Source organism: Halyomorpha halys, unplaced genomic scaffold (genome assembly GCF_000696795.3).
Source record: "Halyomorpha halys isolate HHAL.00 unplaced genomic scaffold, Hhal_1.1 Scaffold11.1, whole genome shotgun sequence".
Lineage (NCBI taxonomy): Eukaryota > Metazoa > Arthropoda > Insecta > Hemiptera > Pentatomidae > Halyomorpha > Halyomorpha halys.
The window spans coordinates 572,648-589,510 of record NW_027111958.1 but is presented as its reverse complement, the minus strand read 5'-3'; the positions used below and the strand labels follow the sequence as shown (position 1 = coordinate 589,510).

Here is a 16,863-nt window from a genome sequence, read left to right as displayed (position 1 = left end):
ATATATATTGATATTGATATGTATAGAGGATACCAGATGGGATCAAAAGGGAAGCCGTTCGTGGCAATGACCTAGGCAATAAAATATATTAAACTTCAAGAAAAAGGTACCACTCGAGCAGGTGAAAAGAGGTCATCTGTGTATACCACGCATACTCCTTATCTTCAAGACATAAATAGCTAATTGCTTGGGGTTGGGATTAAAAAGGAAGCCGCCCGAGGTAGGAAACCCTAAAGGGGCTTCTACATGTTGGCCAAGCCATAGCGAACTCAGACATGCCCGAGTATGTGGATGGGTGGCTTGTGCGAGTTGGCCTAAGCTCGTTGCCGATCCGTCGAGAGTCGGTTTTTTGGACACAGATCAAAGGGAGTTCGTGAGAGTAGCATCTCCACGATTGTTCTTTGACTAGATGCAACTGAGAGCTGTTAGGAGGTTAAAGGTATTTGTTGTTACTGTTTATAATAAGTTTTATATTTAATCTTATTTATTTATATTTAATTTTCTTTTTTTTTTGTAATAAAAATAATATAATCCCAGTGCAATGGCTGAACACCACTAGTACGTCCGCCATACTTACCTCTCTGGAAAACACTGACATGTGGATGGTCCGCTCTTTGTTCACTAAGATTTGTACAAGCCTCCGATTCGTGGCGAGCGGCCAACATGTGGATCCGCCTTAAAGGCAATGAATGACCCGCTTCCTTGGTGACTCTAAGCAAGGGGTTGGAGCTGGGATTGGCCAATGAGAAGGCAAGGATTGGAAGAACATACCCCGAAGGAAAAAGTGGGGTGAATGAGAGGGAGAGGGTCACAGGAGTGTATAAAAGAGGAGGAAGTAAATGGTTGAGGGACTTCACAAATGTCTATTTAAGCCACCAACAAACACATGCATGCATGCATAGTAGCAGTGGAGGTAATCACCACCACCATCCAGCCTACAGGAACATCCCGAAGTTCACTCCAGTCCCCAACGCCATCAGGAAGCCACCGAAGCACATCCTCGCTCTGATTGGCCAGCGGAACAACCTACGTAATGTCTTCTTGGGCACGCGTAACTACAACTTGAAACCGTCCATCAATGCGATGACCCGGCAAATAGCCTCCCTCATGCGTGACTGGAAGACAGCGCTCTGGGATGACCAACTCCGAAGAACACATGACACATGACGACCATAGACAGTTCTGGAAGTTGGTCAGGACCTTTGTGACCAAGAGGAGGACAGTACATCGCACAACTATACTGCAAGGGATGCTGAGCGGACGTCTAATGCTTCTCCACCACCACCTGGAAGTCCACCGAGCCCCGTCGAGAAACCTATCTTCTCAACCTTCGGCCAACTGAAGTCAGTACTACGCCGTATTAAGGGCAACAAGTCGTCTGGACAGGATGGGATCCCCAGTGTTCTACTGAAGATGCTCCCCAGGAAGGGCAAAGCCTTCCTGTTGAACATCTTCAACTCGAGCATACGGATCTCTTACTTCCCAGCGGCCTGGAAACGTGCGATCGTAGTAGTTCTACTCAAGACTGGGAAGAAGGGTTACTCGCCCGAGCATTATCGCCCGATCAGCCTCCTCTCGCACATGAGCAAGGTCTTCGAGCGGCTCCTACATCACCATCTCATGGAGCACTGCAGTGAAGCCGAAGTCATACCACCCGAGCAGACTGGTCTCCAACAAGGTGTCGCATGTGATCATCACCTGGTAAAGCTGCAAGTCCACACCATAGGGGGATGAAGAAAAATGATGCGACCGCCTTCATCTCCTTAGACTGCAGCCAGGCGTTCGAGAGCGTGTCCCACCAGCTGCTGCTCCGCCGACTGGAGGAGTTCAAGTTTCCCACCGCCCTATGCCGATTGGTGCGAAACTACCTGAGTGGAAGATCATTCGTCGTAAGAGTTGGTGAAGACTTGTCGCCTCCAGTCCCCACCACCTGCGGAGTACCTCAAGGCTTGGTGCTTGGACCTCTATTGTTTGACGTTTTTACGGCATCAGTAGTCGCCATCAAGCATCGAAATGCAGTGGTAGCAGCCTATGCCGACGACATCGGTGTCTATGCTTCCAGCACGAGAGCTGAACTGGCCCTACACTATGCGCAAACTGCTTCTACCACCATTGCAGCTGCTTTGAATAAGGACGGAATCAAGGTTAATCCGTCGAAGACGGATGCCATTGTCATGTCCTTCCAGAAGGGCAAGAAAGGCTGGGGTAGCCTGCCTTTCTTGCCCTTCTGCAGTTCGTTGTGGATGGTGAGGGTCGGAAACTCTCTAATATCATCCTCTACCTCGGCGTGACTCTTGACAGGCACCTCACCTTCTCTAGTCACGTCACGGAGAGGCTTGAGCTAGCCCGACAGAAGTTGTATAGACTCTATCACCTGCTCACCTCATAGCAGATGTCGCTCCGCCTCAAGCTGAAGATCCACAAGGCCATCTGCTCTATGGCGCACCACCTCTACCAGACCACGTTAACCAAACTGCAGAGCTTCCAGAATTCCCTCCTTTGGCGAATAGTCAGAGGAACCACACTCCAAAGGGCCAAGAATAGTGTTATCAGAGAGGAGCTGCAACTCCCTTCTGTGCCGGAATTCATAGGCCGTAGGCACATCAAATTCTTTGATGGGCTGAAAGCCTGTGCCAATCACTTATTCCGAGAAATCGCCCCTCCCTAAGACCTGGGTGGTGGCAATGCACAGTCCCCTTGGTCGACGTCCTCGCCAAGGGAAGGACTTCCGACTCTGCAGCCTAAAGTCACCCACATCCCAACACCACTAGCAGGAATGGTCCCTCCCCATTCCTTGTTAGCCCCTAACTATTAAATCAATTAATGTAAGAACCACCTACAGCGGACCAGAGTAGATTACATCTTATAATGCCGTAAGGCAAAGCAAGATAAATTTTAAATTGTATTATGTATAGTTTCTTAGTTGATAACTTGTATATATAATTGTAAATGTTTTAATAAATAAATAATGTAGGAGGTAGGAAAAAAAAGAGGTTGAGGGACAGTTGTAGTGGAGAGACAGAGAATGTCTGGGTAGCAGGACGAGTAGAAGAGATACAAGGGGAAAAGACTAGGCAGAGACATAGGTCCAGACAAGATAGGTAAGCAACGAGGTAGACAGACACCAGAAAACAAGGAGCGGAGAGCGATTGCCGCCATCGCCAATGCTGACAGGCGCATCGAGATAAGTTAGGTCTTTTATATAACTAAATTATGTGGAGTTAAGAAAAGATACAGGCAGATATCGATTATGTGAACCAAAATCGATTATTGGCAATTATAGTAGTACCCAATTAAATATTTCTTTTTTGTTGATTTATTTATTAGTCCTTCTAGTAAGCGATTGAACATATATAGTACCATATTGTTTGATGTACGTTTATACAATTCATTATTATAGGGTGATTAGATAAATTTAGTTTTTCTTCTAACATTTTTTAGATATATTTCTTTTCTAAATAAATTATTATCAATAAATTTTAAGATAATTCTATAAAAATAAAATAGTTTAGGTGGTAAAGTATCAACGATTTTAAGATTTTCTGTTTGATTATTGCGGTGCATTAATGTTCTTTATGTTCAATTTCGTGAATTTGTGTTGATAAGTGAATGTCAGCACCGGCACCATAACATTCGGTCCGATTTCTTAATATCGATTCAAATAAAGCTTTTTATAGCATTATTAAAGCTCCTCTGTTAAGTACAAATTGGAAGTAATCAATTTTATATGAGCATACTATAAACCTGTTTACAACATTTACTACGTGCGGTTCCCAAGAAAAAGTATTATCCACAGTAACACCTAGATATTTATGTTGTTTTTTTTACAACATTTAGTGTTTTAAAACATATTTTTATATTATTAATGTTAGTGAGACAGCCACAGTCATAGGATTTAATTTCAGGGTCGCCTACAGATGGGGACATAAAGTACGAGAAACTAAAATTCATTTTTAAATATTTGATTTAAAGTGAAAGGTCTACCCCAGAGAGGCCACCCACTCGCCTCCATTGAAGGAGAAAATTAAACACTATATTAACGAAATAAAGCCAAATTTATGGAGAATGGTCTTGGAAAATTTTGACAAACGAGTGCGTATTTGCCAGAGAATCCGTGGAGGGCTTTTGTATTATTCCATAACATTATTCTGTGTATCTTTTTTTTTTTTTGTTATCTTTATTGGAATTTACAACTACATAATTATAAATTTACTAAATTTGATGTATCCTATTATGGAGTCATACAGGCATGTAGAAAAACTACCCATTGGCAGCACAGTAATGAAATTTTACAGGTCTCGTATCCTTCTTATTTTCCGGCGCCTGGGAGGAACAGAAGAGGAAGAAAGGTTTGAAATTAGTGGATTTGGATGGTTAGGGAGTTTACAAGGTTCAGGCCTGATCGGTTAAATATGGAAATATTAAGGTCTTTATGTATGATTTTATTTGTGACAAAGTAAGGAGCATTGAGGATTTTAGATTGTGAGGATTGGATACGAGAGGAATTCGAAGGTTTAAAGCTCAACTCCGTGTGTCCAGATTTACAGTAATGTAGATCAGTCTTTTGTAATGAGTTGGAAGTTTAGACCGTTCGTCTAGTTTGTTCACATCATACTACACCATACTTACACAGTCATATATAGTGTATATGACTATTATAGTCGAAATAGACGTGCAGTTTCCTGTATTTTCAGTCTTGTGTGAGTATTCCAGGTTAGTCGTTTGTCCAGATGTAGTTCAACGTAGTGGATTTGTTCAGCAGGGATAAGATCAACATTGTCAAAATAGAATGTAGGGCAGTCGCTTGGTTTACGACGAAGTAGTACAAGAGCCCAAGAGGAGGAAGAAGGCAGTTATCTCACCCCAATTTTTGATTACTTTATTTTATTTTATAATCTTGCCTTAATTTTGGAACATTTAATACAAAAGTGCCTAGAAATAAATGAAAATACATTCCTTTGTATCTTATCTTAATTTACTTACTTGGTTTTATCATACATATGACGATATAGGCCTGGATAACTGCATTTGAGATCGCAGGGTTCTTCGCTTTTAAAGGAATAAAAGTAACTAGGGGGGCAGGCGTATAATGCTGAAGGGACACCAGCCAGGCACGAGACATATAAATTCTTTCCTGCAGGATGTCTTACGTGTCCTTCACTTCTACCAGTGCAATTTGGTCTAAATTAAATTAGAAACAAAATTAGAATATTATGGAATCGTTCTAAAAAGTTTAGCTGGGAAAGTTGTAGATGGAAACAGTCTATACTTGACTCATTATGTACAGATGATTCAAACTTAATAAGATTCCATCTGAAATTTGGACTAATCATAAATATGAAAAAAATTGTCTTATGATGTGTATAGATTTATTTAACAAGGAGACTAAAGATAATTCACTGTGAAGAAGGGGAAAGGGCTGCGAAACGTCGAAGAGAAATTAATTAAATAGAAAGACGATAAAAAATAAAATATAGTTCTACCAGTAGTTGTATAATTATGTAGTACAGTTGTTGATTTCAATAAATACATTTTAAACACTATTTTTATTTATCCCTATCTATTAAAAAAAAACACACATTTCTTCTTCGTCCGATTTCGAAGAGAAAATATGTGTTTTTTTATTTATCACGAATGATGTTTTATATTGGCTTTTAGGTCTACCATCACTTTCTTAAATTTTGAATGTCATTTAAGGGGCATTCTGTATTTATTTGTAACTATATAGCTGATTTTTTTAATAGTGACACATTTTAAATGTTAAAATGTTTGTATTTTAAATATATTAGACTTGGGTTACTTTCTTTGCTGAGGTCGGTTAAACGAATTAACTCTAGCCTAAGGTACAATCTACAGAATACCCCTGTTTGAGGAAGATCACTCACATTAGTTGAATAAGAAACTAAGATCCAATCATTTATTGGCTAACCCATGAAATAGGGTTCAGTACCCTAATGATTATGAACAGATTCAAGGTATCATAATTGGATCTTCCTCTCCCCTTAAATCTATTCAAGGACCCCCAACCTTCTCTTAAACAATTCCATACGTCAGTCAAAAATCTTGGATCAAACTTTGTCCTGAAAGCACAAGTTACATAATACAAAAATCAGTGAAGACTAAAATGACTTTATTCTAACATATTTACAAGAACTACATGTTACTGTTACTCAGTCTCTATCTTCTTACTTCTAACTTAGCTATCTAGTCTAGGAAACATATATGAACACTTGAGAAGAGGGGGTAGGAAGAATAGTGAAATAGGAGAAGGTGTTTGGACCAATCAGATACTATGAAATTAGAAGTAAATATCTGGGAGGGAGAAATAGGCGTGAATAGAAACAGGGTGGCCAGCCTTCCAAGAAATTGGAAGTTAGTTACCATGACCTAAGGAGAAAACTGACTTACATGTGTTAAACATAAAATAGTTAGACTGATGCCATAGAATGAAGTCCATTGTGAGATGACAGCTTGTACCTGCCTAAGTGCCAAGCCCTTGCTTTCTACATTGATATAGAATACTAAGGAAAGGTCACTTCCTCTATGGTCAGTGTCTGTCGAAATGTGCCAGATGTCTATAGTTTATACTGAAAGTCGGTTTATAATAATAGCTGTTAAATACTATAGCGTTCGTTAACTCACACATTGCCCAAATTTCCCGTCGAACCATAGCTATCCTGGAGAATTCATTACAATTCATTATCTCCTCCCACTTAAAACTCGACAACTCTTAGTTTCCTCTCTTGTTTTCACCCACTTTGACTACAGCTATATAGTGAACTCTCGAGTGATCTCCGGTCTAAACTTAAACGTCTTATGAATTTCGCAGTACGATTTATTTTCAGGATCAGCAGAGATACGCACAAAACCCAGTATTACGGCAGTCTGAAGTGGCTCTATCAATCCTTCTGATGCAAGTATTGGCTAGCTTCCTTTCTATTCCAAGTAATTAGTATTCAACGCACTTCCTATATCCTAGAAAACCTGAATTCAAATTCTCAATCCGATCCTGTACTACCAGGTCCCGTTTATCTGACATCTAACCTCCACCTCACCGAACTGCTGGGTTTGATAAATCATTTTTTACCCGAGCTGCATATCACATGAACTCCATTCCCTCTAACATACGTCATCCCTCGTTTACCAATTATTATATTATTTATCCTCGGAGGATTGTCAGGAATGGAAGAGGATGCAAGATAAGAAACTAGGGGGTTTGAGTGGTTAGAGAGTTTATATTGGAAGGAGTGATATCTGGTTCGGGCTAGATTGGTGCCATAGGGAACATTAAGATCTTTATTTATGCTTCTATTTGTGACAAAGTAAGGAGCATTGAGGATTTTACGAAGGATTTTGGATTGTAAGGATTGAATACGAGAAGAATTCGAAGGTTTAGTGGAGCCCCAAAGCTAAACTCCATATGTCCAGATTGGCCTTATTACCGTCATGTAGATCAGTCTTTTGTAATGTGTTGGAAGTTTAGTAATAGTCGAAATCGACGTGCAGTTTCCTGTCTTTTCAGTCTTGTGTGAGGATTCCAGGTTAATCGTTTATCCAGATGTAGTCCAAGGTAGTGGATTTGTTCGGCAGGGGTAAGATCAACATTGTTAAAAGAGAATGTAGGGCAGTCGCTAGGTTTACGACGTAGGGTAAAGGTGATTTGATGGGATTTGTTGGAATTTATCTTTATCCTCCAATTACGACACCATTCTTCGAGGGCTGTGATATGGTATTGGAGATTTTGGGATACGATTAATAAGTTATTATTAACAGGGAGCACACAATGTTTATTATTCGAAATCTATTATAAGTAGCGTCCACTAATCAGTTTTACCAGCTTAATAATAAATTATAATTAATTCGGGTAATATACCCTAATATTGTACCAACAATTAATCCCAGGGAATATTTGAATTAAACAACCTCAAAGACAAAAAAAAACAAAAAACATTAAAACAAAAACAGGTATGTGTGTAGATGTATTATTTAAGAAGCATACATTACACATTTTCTCCTCCCTGTTACACATGATTTCGACTTGTAGTCATAAGATGTTGTTATTGAGCATGCTATATCAGTTTCTTTCCCCCTGGAGCATAGGATCGATCCTCTGCAATCAGCGATATGCGGGTAGTGTCCATCTGCTAAAAATAAAATAAAAATCTATTGTCAACTCTTGTATACTCTCTTGAACAGTTAGTAGCATTGTCAAAATTAGAGCGCTGATTTTTCGGATATAAATTTTACATGGTATTGAAATTTTATGCTGGGGTGTATATGGTAGTATTTCATGTTTTTTATTCCTAAACCTAATATGCATTTGCACTATTGTATTAATGATTTTTTCCAATTATTTTGAAAAATAATGTTTTTGAAATGTTGGGTGAATGAAGGAAACTCAGGTCGAAACGTCGGCATAAAATAAATAAATATGGTTTTGTTTATTTATGTTGTTCTTTGCTGACCGCACCCCTTCCCCCCCCGACAAACTTCTCCAATTATATCAATTTGTTCTGATAGTAATTTAAATCCGCAATGTGGGTGAATTTGGTTCCCAAGGATATGTTCAGCGGTTTTTATTCCCCCTACTTATACTTGGAAGACTCTTGAATTTTGGCTAGTAATTATAAATAGCTTTCATTAAAGATAATCAAAAATTGGGGTGAAACGACTATTTTTTTTCTCCACTTGGGCTTTTGTACTATATGAGTTACAAACGGTTTGCCAAAATGTTTCAAATTTTATTAACATCCCAATAAGTTTGTACAGCAGATGGTAACACGGCGATTGCTGAAGAGGAATTAGATGACGGACCTCGTAGCCTGGCGATATTCAACTGAACGTGAGGAGGATGCACCACTGAGTCCTGTCTCTCTCTAATCCTTACCCATGTCATGTTACTCATATTACATCTCCATTGCTGATTCTATTTTTACAATGGAAAATAAAAGCTGTTAGCACAAAGAATAATAAATAATTCAAAACCGATCACTAAAAATGTTGAAACATGTAAACTCAGAAAATAATAGTCTATTTTAATTAATTAACCGCGTTTAGTACATAGAAGGAAGATGTTCCGGGTGCGGTAAAAAAAATAAATAACTCAAAAAATAATTAAACTGTGTTATGTGAGCGAACGTTTCACCCCACTTTGCAGGGCTTCATCAGGGCTAAAAAAGATACAAATGACTAAAATAATGTAACAAAGTAAATGAATAGATAACATGAAATATCATTAAACTAACAAGAAGAGTGGAAGGTCTTGGGGTCAAGGATTTAGTTTAAATTTTGTAGAATGTTGATGAAGAAATATGGTTATAGGGGCCACAACTCAATCATTTTTTTAGATATCTGCAATTGAAGTTGCATTTCATTTCCAATTTATTTAAGCTCCATTGTGTATCTGTATACATAATTATAGACATGTTAAAGCCACCTCAAATCGTCTTTTTGTTGGAAGGCTTTAAAAAGAAATAAAAAGGTATCGGGACATACGGAGTTGAGCTTTGGGACTCCACTAAAGCATCAAATTCCTCCAGAATCCAATCCTTACAGTCCAAAATACTTCGTAAAATCCGTAATGCTCCTTACTTTATCACAAATCAGGTCATCCATCAGGACCTCAATATTCTATAAGTTGCCGATTTGGCCAGAACCAGATACCGTTCCTTCCATAATAAACTTCTCAACCACCCAAATCCACTTGTTTCTAACCTGGCTTCTCCTTCATTACCTAATAATTCTCCTAGGCGTCTGAAAAGAAGATGCCTCGAGATTTTCTCCTCTAGAAATGTTATTGGAGTTCTATCAGTGGGTAGATTCTCCACATGTTTTTATCATGTCACTATGTCACCTACAGCAAATTTACTAGCTGTATATATGTGTATACAGTTGTAAATATCAATAAATAAATTATTAAAAAAAGTAAATAAATAAAAAGGCCTCTCAGATAAAAATAAAATAGTTAGATAAAATATAAAAATGAAAAGAAACTAATTTACAAAAAAAAAACAAATAAATATATATATAAAACAAATACTAGTCAACACAAGCTACTCCACTCTGACAGGTCCGAGGAAGAGTGCTGCTGAGATGTTTAGGTCGCAGCTCTTGTAGCTAAATACACCGCTGCAATGGTCCAAAGTTGGTGCAGAGGCTCGATAGTCCAAACATCCAAAAGCCAAGATGGCCACACTGATACCTACTAAGTGCAGACAGGGTATAATTATTTTAATGTATTAGGTGAGCCGACTAAACAACAATTTATATTCAAGTCGAAACACAAATAAGGTCTGGTTTCGGACTGAATGTCTGTTAATTAACTCAAAATGTCAATAAATAGTACCAAAATGAACGCAGGCAGGGCTGGTCACGGTCACACGGACACATGGTCATGGCCACTAATTAGCCGGAACTCCCATAAAAACTGATGGTTGGTCCGTTGCTAGGTGATGCCTTAGCAACAATCATTAACCCCTAGAAACTATCTCTATTACTCATTATAAAAATACAAATATAATTACTTTTTTTTCTTTTCAAATAACTAAATCCAATTAAATTAATATAAATAAAAATAAACGTTATTAAATTAAACACTAATACTAACTAAATATTATTTATAAGGTATAAAGATATTATGTCGTTAACAAAAAAGTTATTTATTAAGTAGCTGATACGCTAAACCATTACGTGAGTTAACGAACGCTATAGTATTTAACAGCTACTATTATAAATAGACTATCATTATAAACTATACAGTATAAACTATAGACACTGGCAAGTGACCTTTCCTTATTGAAATCATGGGTTAGTATCCTTATCAATGTATTGAAGGCAAGGGCTGACACTTATCTCACAATGGACTTGCGTCAGTCTAAGTATTATGTGTTAACACATGTAAGTCAGTTTTCACAAGTCCTTAGGTCATGGTCCCTTACCCTTGACGGTAATTATCCAATATCTTGGAAACCTGACACCCTCTTTCTAGTCAGGCCTTTTTCCTCCTCCCAGATATTTATTTCTGATTTCATAGGCTCTCTAGGCTCCACCTAATTTCCTAAATTATCTGATTGGTCCTAACCCCTTTTCCTATTTCATTATTCTTCCTACCCCCTCTTATCAAGTGTAAATATATATTTCCTCCCACTAGAAGACACAGTAAGATTCACAGACACAGTAATAATACAAAAAGCCCAATAGGAGAAAAAAGGCAGTTATCTCACCCCAATTTTTGATTACTTTAATGAAAACTATGTACAATTAATAGTCAAAATTGATGAGTCTGCCAAGTATAGGTAGGGGGAATACAAAATGGAGACTGTTTCAAAGCGATAAAAAAAAAAAAAAAAAATTTCATTCGGAGCTTTATATCTTAAAAAGTAGGAACAACACAAGAAAACCTAAGAGAACGACATTTAAAGAACAATAAATTTGCTAAAATGAGCCCTAATAGAGTTATTTACGTTAAATAGTTTTCGAGAAATAGCCCTTTAAAAAGCAACATTTCATAAAAATGTTGTTTGGGACGTACTGAAAGATCAGTAGTTAGTGAATTTATTTTGAAATATTTATACCTCAAAAAACATTTGACGTACAGATGTCTATTAGCACTCAAATTAAAGCTAGTTTAATGAGTTATAAAGTAGTTTATGATGTTTATATTTTATAAATTTTCATTTGCCAAAATTATATTCATATGTGAATATCATAAAAACTACTACCCCTACGAAGATAAGTGTGATTAACTACTTTATAGTAAGTTAGATTTCCTTTATTTTGAGTGTTGGCAGACACACTTGCGTTTTATGGGTCTAGAGATATATTTTGTACTAACTAATAGAAATTAACATTTTGTGAGCATATTTTATCAAATATCAAAACAACTAGTACTCTTAAGAAGATAAACATAATTAACTATTTTGTAGTAAATTTAACCAGCTTTAATTTGAGCGCTGGTAGATGTATCTGTAAGTCCAATGGTTTCTTAAATGAAGTTTTTTATAAATCAAACTTATTATCTGAACAACTATAAATCAATTTATTTTAGCAAATATCATGAAAACTACTGTTCCTACGAAGGTAAAGGTCATAACTTCGTTGATAGTCCATTAAACTAGCTTTAATTTGAGTGCTAATAGACATCTGTACGTCACATAGTTCCTGAGATATAGATTTCTCAAAATATATTAACTAACTACTAATGTTACCGTAGAGTTTTAAGAGAGTTTGCTTTTTAAAAAGCTATATCTCGATAACTATTGGACGTACATAGCTCTTTTAGGGCTGATATTTCAGGAAATTTACTCCTTTTTAAATAATGTTCTCTTAGATTTTCTAGTGTTGTTGGTAGTTTGCAAGATATAGAGCTCCGAATGAAAAATTAGTGTTTTTTAAGGTTTTGAAACAGCCACCATTTTTTATTCTCCCTACCTATACTTTGCAGACTCATCTATTTTGACTAGTAATTATAACTAATTTTCATTAAAGTAATCAATAATTGGGGTGAGATAACTGACTTTTTTTCTTCCCGACTCTTGTACTATAAGAGTTAGAGTAAGATGTAGTTCTTGTAAATATGTGAGAATAAAGTCATTTTAGTCATCACTGATGTTTATGTTGTTTAGGTCGTGTAATCTTTTGCTGTGGAACTGAATTTAACGAGTGAATAGGATCTTCAATTTAAAATATCTAAAAAAATTATTGAGTAGTGGCCCCTATAATCATCACAGTAGTGGCTCCCTATAATCATCACAGTAGTGGCTCCCTATAATCATCACAGTAGTGGCCCCTACAATCATCACAGTAGATGCCCCTATAATCATCACAGTATTGGCCCCCTATAATCATCACAGCAGTGGCCGCTATAATCATCACATGTACATCACCACGGAAGCTTAATCTACCATCGTACAAAATTTGAAATAAATTCATAATCCCAAGACCTTCTACTCTCATGGTAAGATGTGCGTAAATATGTGAATAAATATTTAATATTTTCTTTATTTCCAATCTTAATACTTTCTTGAGATTGGTTAATATTGTTTAAATAAAAAAAAAAATTATCCATTTTAGTCTCAAAACATTTTATTTCTTAATAAGTCCGACGTTTCGGCCATTCCAGCCATCCTCAAGGACAATCTTAATACAATTTTAGAACCAAATGATTTAAAAAACAACTTCATGCAGGCTATTCTGCCCAGATCATTTATATCAGTCCACAAATTACCCTAATTAGTGAGATGTTCACATTAAATCAAAATTAAAAATCGACCTTTGTTAAAATTTTCCACAACAATCATGAAATTTAACAAAGAAGGTTGACTGTGATAAAGATTTTTAATTTTATGTGAAGAGTTGACTAATTAGGGTGTTGTGGGGACTGATATAAATAACCTGGGAAAATAGTCTGCATAAGTTGTTTTTTAAATCATTTGGTTCTAAAATTGTATTAAGAGGGCGGCCGAAACGTCAGACTTACAAAGAAATAAAAATGTTTTGAGACTAAATTGGATTAAAATATTTTTTATTTATACAATATTTAATATTTCCATTAATTTTTTATTATTATCTTTACTTTGATATTATTTTATATTACTTTACTGTCAAATGTAACGTATTTATTACCCGCCAATCCTCCCCATCCACCAATCCACCAATTTTCCTAATCAGCCAAACCTCCCGATGCGCCAATCTTCCTAATCAGCCAATCCTCCTAATCCGCCAATCATGATTCCGCGTTCATTTTTGAGATTACCAGCCTTCAGTAAGGTGGTTGTCCTATTCGCTATTCCTATTTGCTTTTTTTCTTGGACTTTATTTTATTTAATTTCTTTTTTTACCTAATTTTTCATTTGTTATTAATAATTTTTTTATAACTTTTTGTAATTCTTGTTAATTTATATATTTCACTGTACATCTTCTTTTTATTTTCTTCATTTTTATATAATATTTTAAATTATATTTAGCCACTTAGTTTACTTTTATTTCATATTATCTATTATTTTACTGTGTTACATTATTTTAGTTGCTTGTATCTTTTTTAGATGAATCACTGCTAAGTGGAGCGAAACGGCTCCCAATAATGAGTTTATTTATTATTTGAGTCTATATATCACAAAATAATAAATAGAACACATGCTTTTAAGCATTTAGAGAAATAATTCGCCTACATATCTTCCACTCTATTCAGACCTTAAGCTACAATGTAACATAAAATCATTTTAAGGTAAACAAAAAATAATATCATAACCATTTTAACAATTTATGAAACTAAATTTCTTAAAATAAGCCAAATGTTATCCTGAAATACTAAATTTGTGAAATATTGGAACAACCATTAAAAATGTCGTACACAGGGTTCACTATTGCTCGTTTTAAAAATTATGAAAGCTTTTAAAAATAATTCTTTTTTAAAACGTTAAATTATATATTTGAGATATAAAATTTCCTCAAATATATAGTTTAAAAGGGCTCAAGGGGGTCAAACAATTTCTCAGTAAAAAAACAAAATAATCAGAATTTTATATAAACTATAACGAATTGTCGGATTTAAGTAATCCAAGTTTCACCATTGTTTTTTTGAATTTATATAAAGTCGAGGTCAGGGGTCTCATTTTCTGATGCCCCTCCTTGCCACGGACACCGGAAGGCCCCGAAGACGCTGCGACTGCAATGCCACCCCAGCCTATGCACTATGCAAACTAGGACCTGGCCTACCCCTACCATCACGCCAGGCCTCAGGACACGCTGGCCAGCCTCCGAGGAACGAAGACGTCTTTTCAGACACCACGACAAGAATACATGGTTTTCACCATTTCGCCCACAGCACACCTAGACGAGGGAAGCGCCTAGGATACGTCACCGCGTCGGCGAAGCAAATAATATCCATATTAAATAAGCCATGAGACACCCATATTCTGTAATCATCTCATATAATTAAATTACGTAGAAGACTTACTCAATCATATTTACCCCTGTAGAACAGATTCGTTATCTTGGACTACATCTTGACAAACGACTAACCTGGAATCCTCACACAAGACTGAAAAGACAGGAAACTGCCCGCAGATTCCGACTATTACAGCACTTACTAGACAAACGGTCTAAACTTCCAACTCATTACAAAAGACTGATCTACATGACAATAATAATGCCCATCTGGAAATACGGAGTTGAGCTTTGGGGCTCCACTAAACCTTCGAATTCCTCTCGTATCCAATCTTTACAATCCAAAATCCTTCGTAAAATCCTCAATGCTCCTTATTTTGTTACTAATAAAACCATCCATAAAGACCTAAATGTTCCTTATGTAACCGATCTAGCCAGAACCCAATATTATCCCTTCCATAATAAACTCCCTAACCCACTCGTTTGTAACCTTGCTTCCTCTTCCATTCCTGGCAATCCTCCGAGGCGCCTGAAAAGAAGATGGCCTCGTGACCTTATATTGTAAACTGTTTTTAGAGTTCTACTACTGGGTAGTTTCTCTACATCCTGTATCATATCATTATGATCAAATTTACTGGTTGTATTTTTTTATACAGTTGTAAATATCAACAAATAAATAAAATAAAATAAAAAAAGACTTACTCACTCACCATTATTGCCCCTGCCGGTACAACTTTATAAATAAAGAGAAAAAATACATGCATGTCAATAGCCAGAAAAGTCTCTCAATCTTCAGCCCCCTTTTTGCACAATAATTTTAATTTTAATTATCATCGTAAAATACACTCGGGATAGCTGAAGTACAGCTCGAGCAGGTCCCGATGTTAACACGAACACTTCCAAGAGTATTATATTTTAATATTCTAACCAGAAAGACAAAGATGAAAATATTTTGAAATGGCCGACATGTAACAGAAATCTAGAAAACATGTAAGAATAAAAATGTGATAAATTTTGTATAACAACATTTTGGGTTAGTATGGTTCAAAATAATTTTTCCTAATTATTATTGATCAATTTAAAATATATAATATGACCAACCTTCACATCTGAAGCGACTAGGAATCTTGCCGACGCAAATATTCTTGTCGAAGTTGCAATAAGGAGTTGGCGGTCTGCACTCCATTAACAAGGGTTTGTTTCGAAGTTTTTTTTTTTCTAAAAAATCTGATTGAGGTTTGGTGCATTTCTTTCTAGTGCTTCTCATTGGACCTGAACTCTTGACTCCAGGAGTTAAAGGTGAATGAATGTTTACTTTGACTGCATTAGGAGCTCCTTCTCGCAATGAAATTGTCCGTGATAATATGGGATCGGTCTGTTAGCGAAAAAAAAAAATTAATATAAATAATTGAAAAGTTTTATAAGATTATGCATAGGTATAAAAAAATGAATTGTTGAGGCAAGGGGTTTTTCGTGAATAAAAAACCGACCTCTTCCCCAGAGTAAATTGTTCGCAGGTTCGAGTTAAAATGAAATGAAGATCCTGAAATAAATATCACACACACAAAATAATAATGGAGAAAATGAAATAATAAAAAAATAACCTTGCAAGTGATACACAAATTTAATGATAACAAAATATAAAAAAATGAAAACAAAAGAATTATAATTAAGTAAAAATATTTCTGTATACGAATTATACTTATTTTGGGTTTTAATAAAAATAAAATAGAATTATTGAGTCTTTTAGTGATTCGAGAAAAGGATAATTCGAGAAAACATAAAAAAAAAGCAATGGTAGAGGGTTTCGATATGCACATATCGACTAGAGAGAGAAAAAAATACTTTATTCATTCTTGCTGCTCAAATACATCGGGTTGCTACATTACACAACATACTGATCAATCCGTGATTGGACAAATATAAGTTACATATTTTTACATGATATAATATAATACATAGATAACATTTTTTTTT

General features: G+C 36.0%; 1 protein-coding gene across 1 annotated transcript in view; it reads right to left on the bottom strand.

Moving 5' to 3' along the window:
* LOC106678434 (uncharacterized) overlaps positions 1–16,863 on the bottom strand; it is a gene marked incomplete at its 3' end in the record, with an annotated part of 23,870 nt that overhangs the window by 2,585 nt on the left and 4,422 nt on the right. The window contains 3 exon segments of the mRNA XM_014416926.3: positions 4,984–5,181; positions 8,000–8,144; positions 15,988–16,261. Coding sequence (XP_014272412.1) covers positions 4,984–5,181; positions 8,000–8,144; positions 15,988–16,261 — 617 coding nt within the window.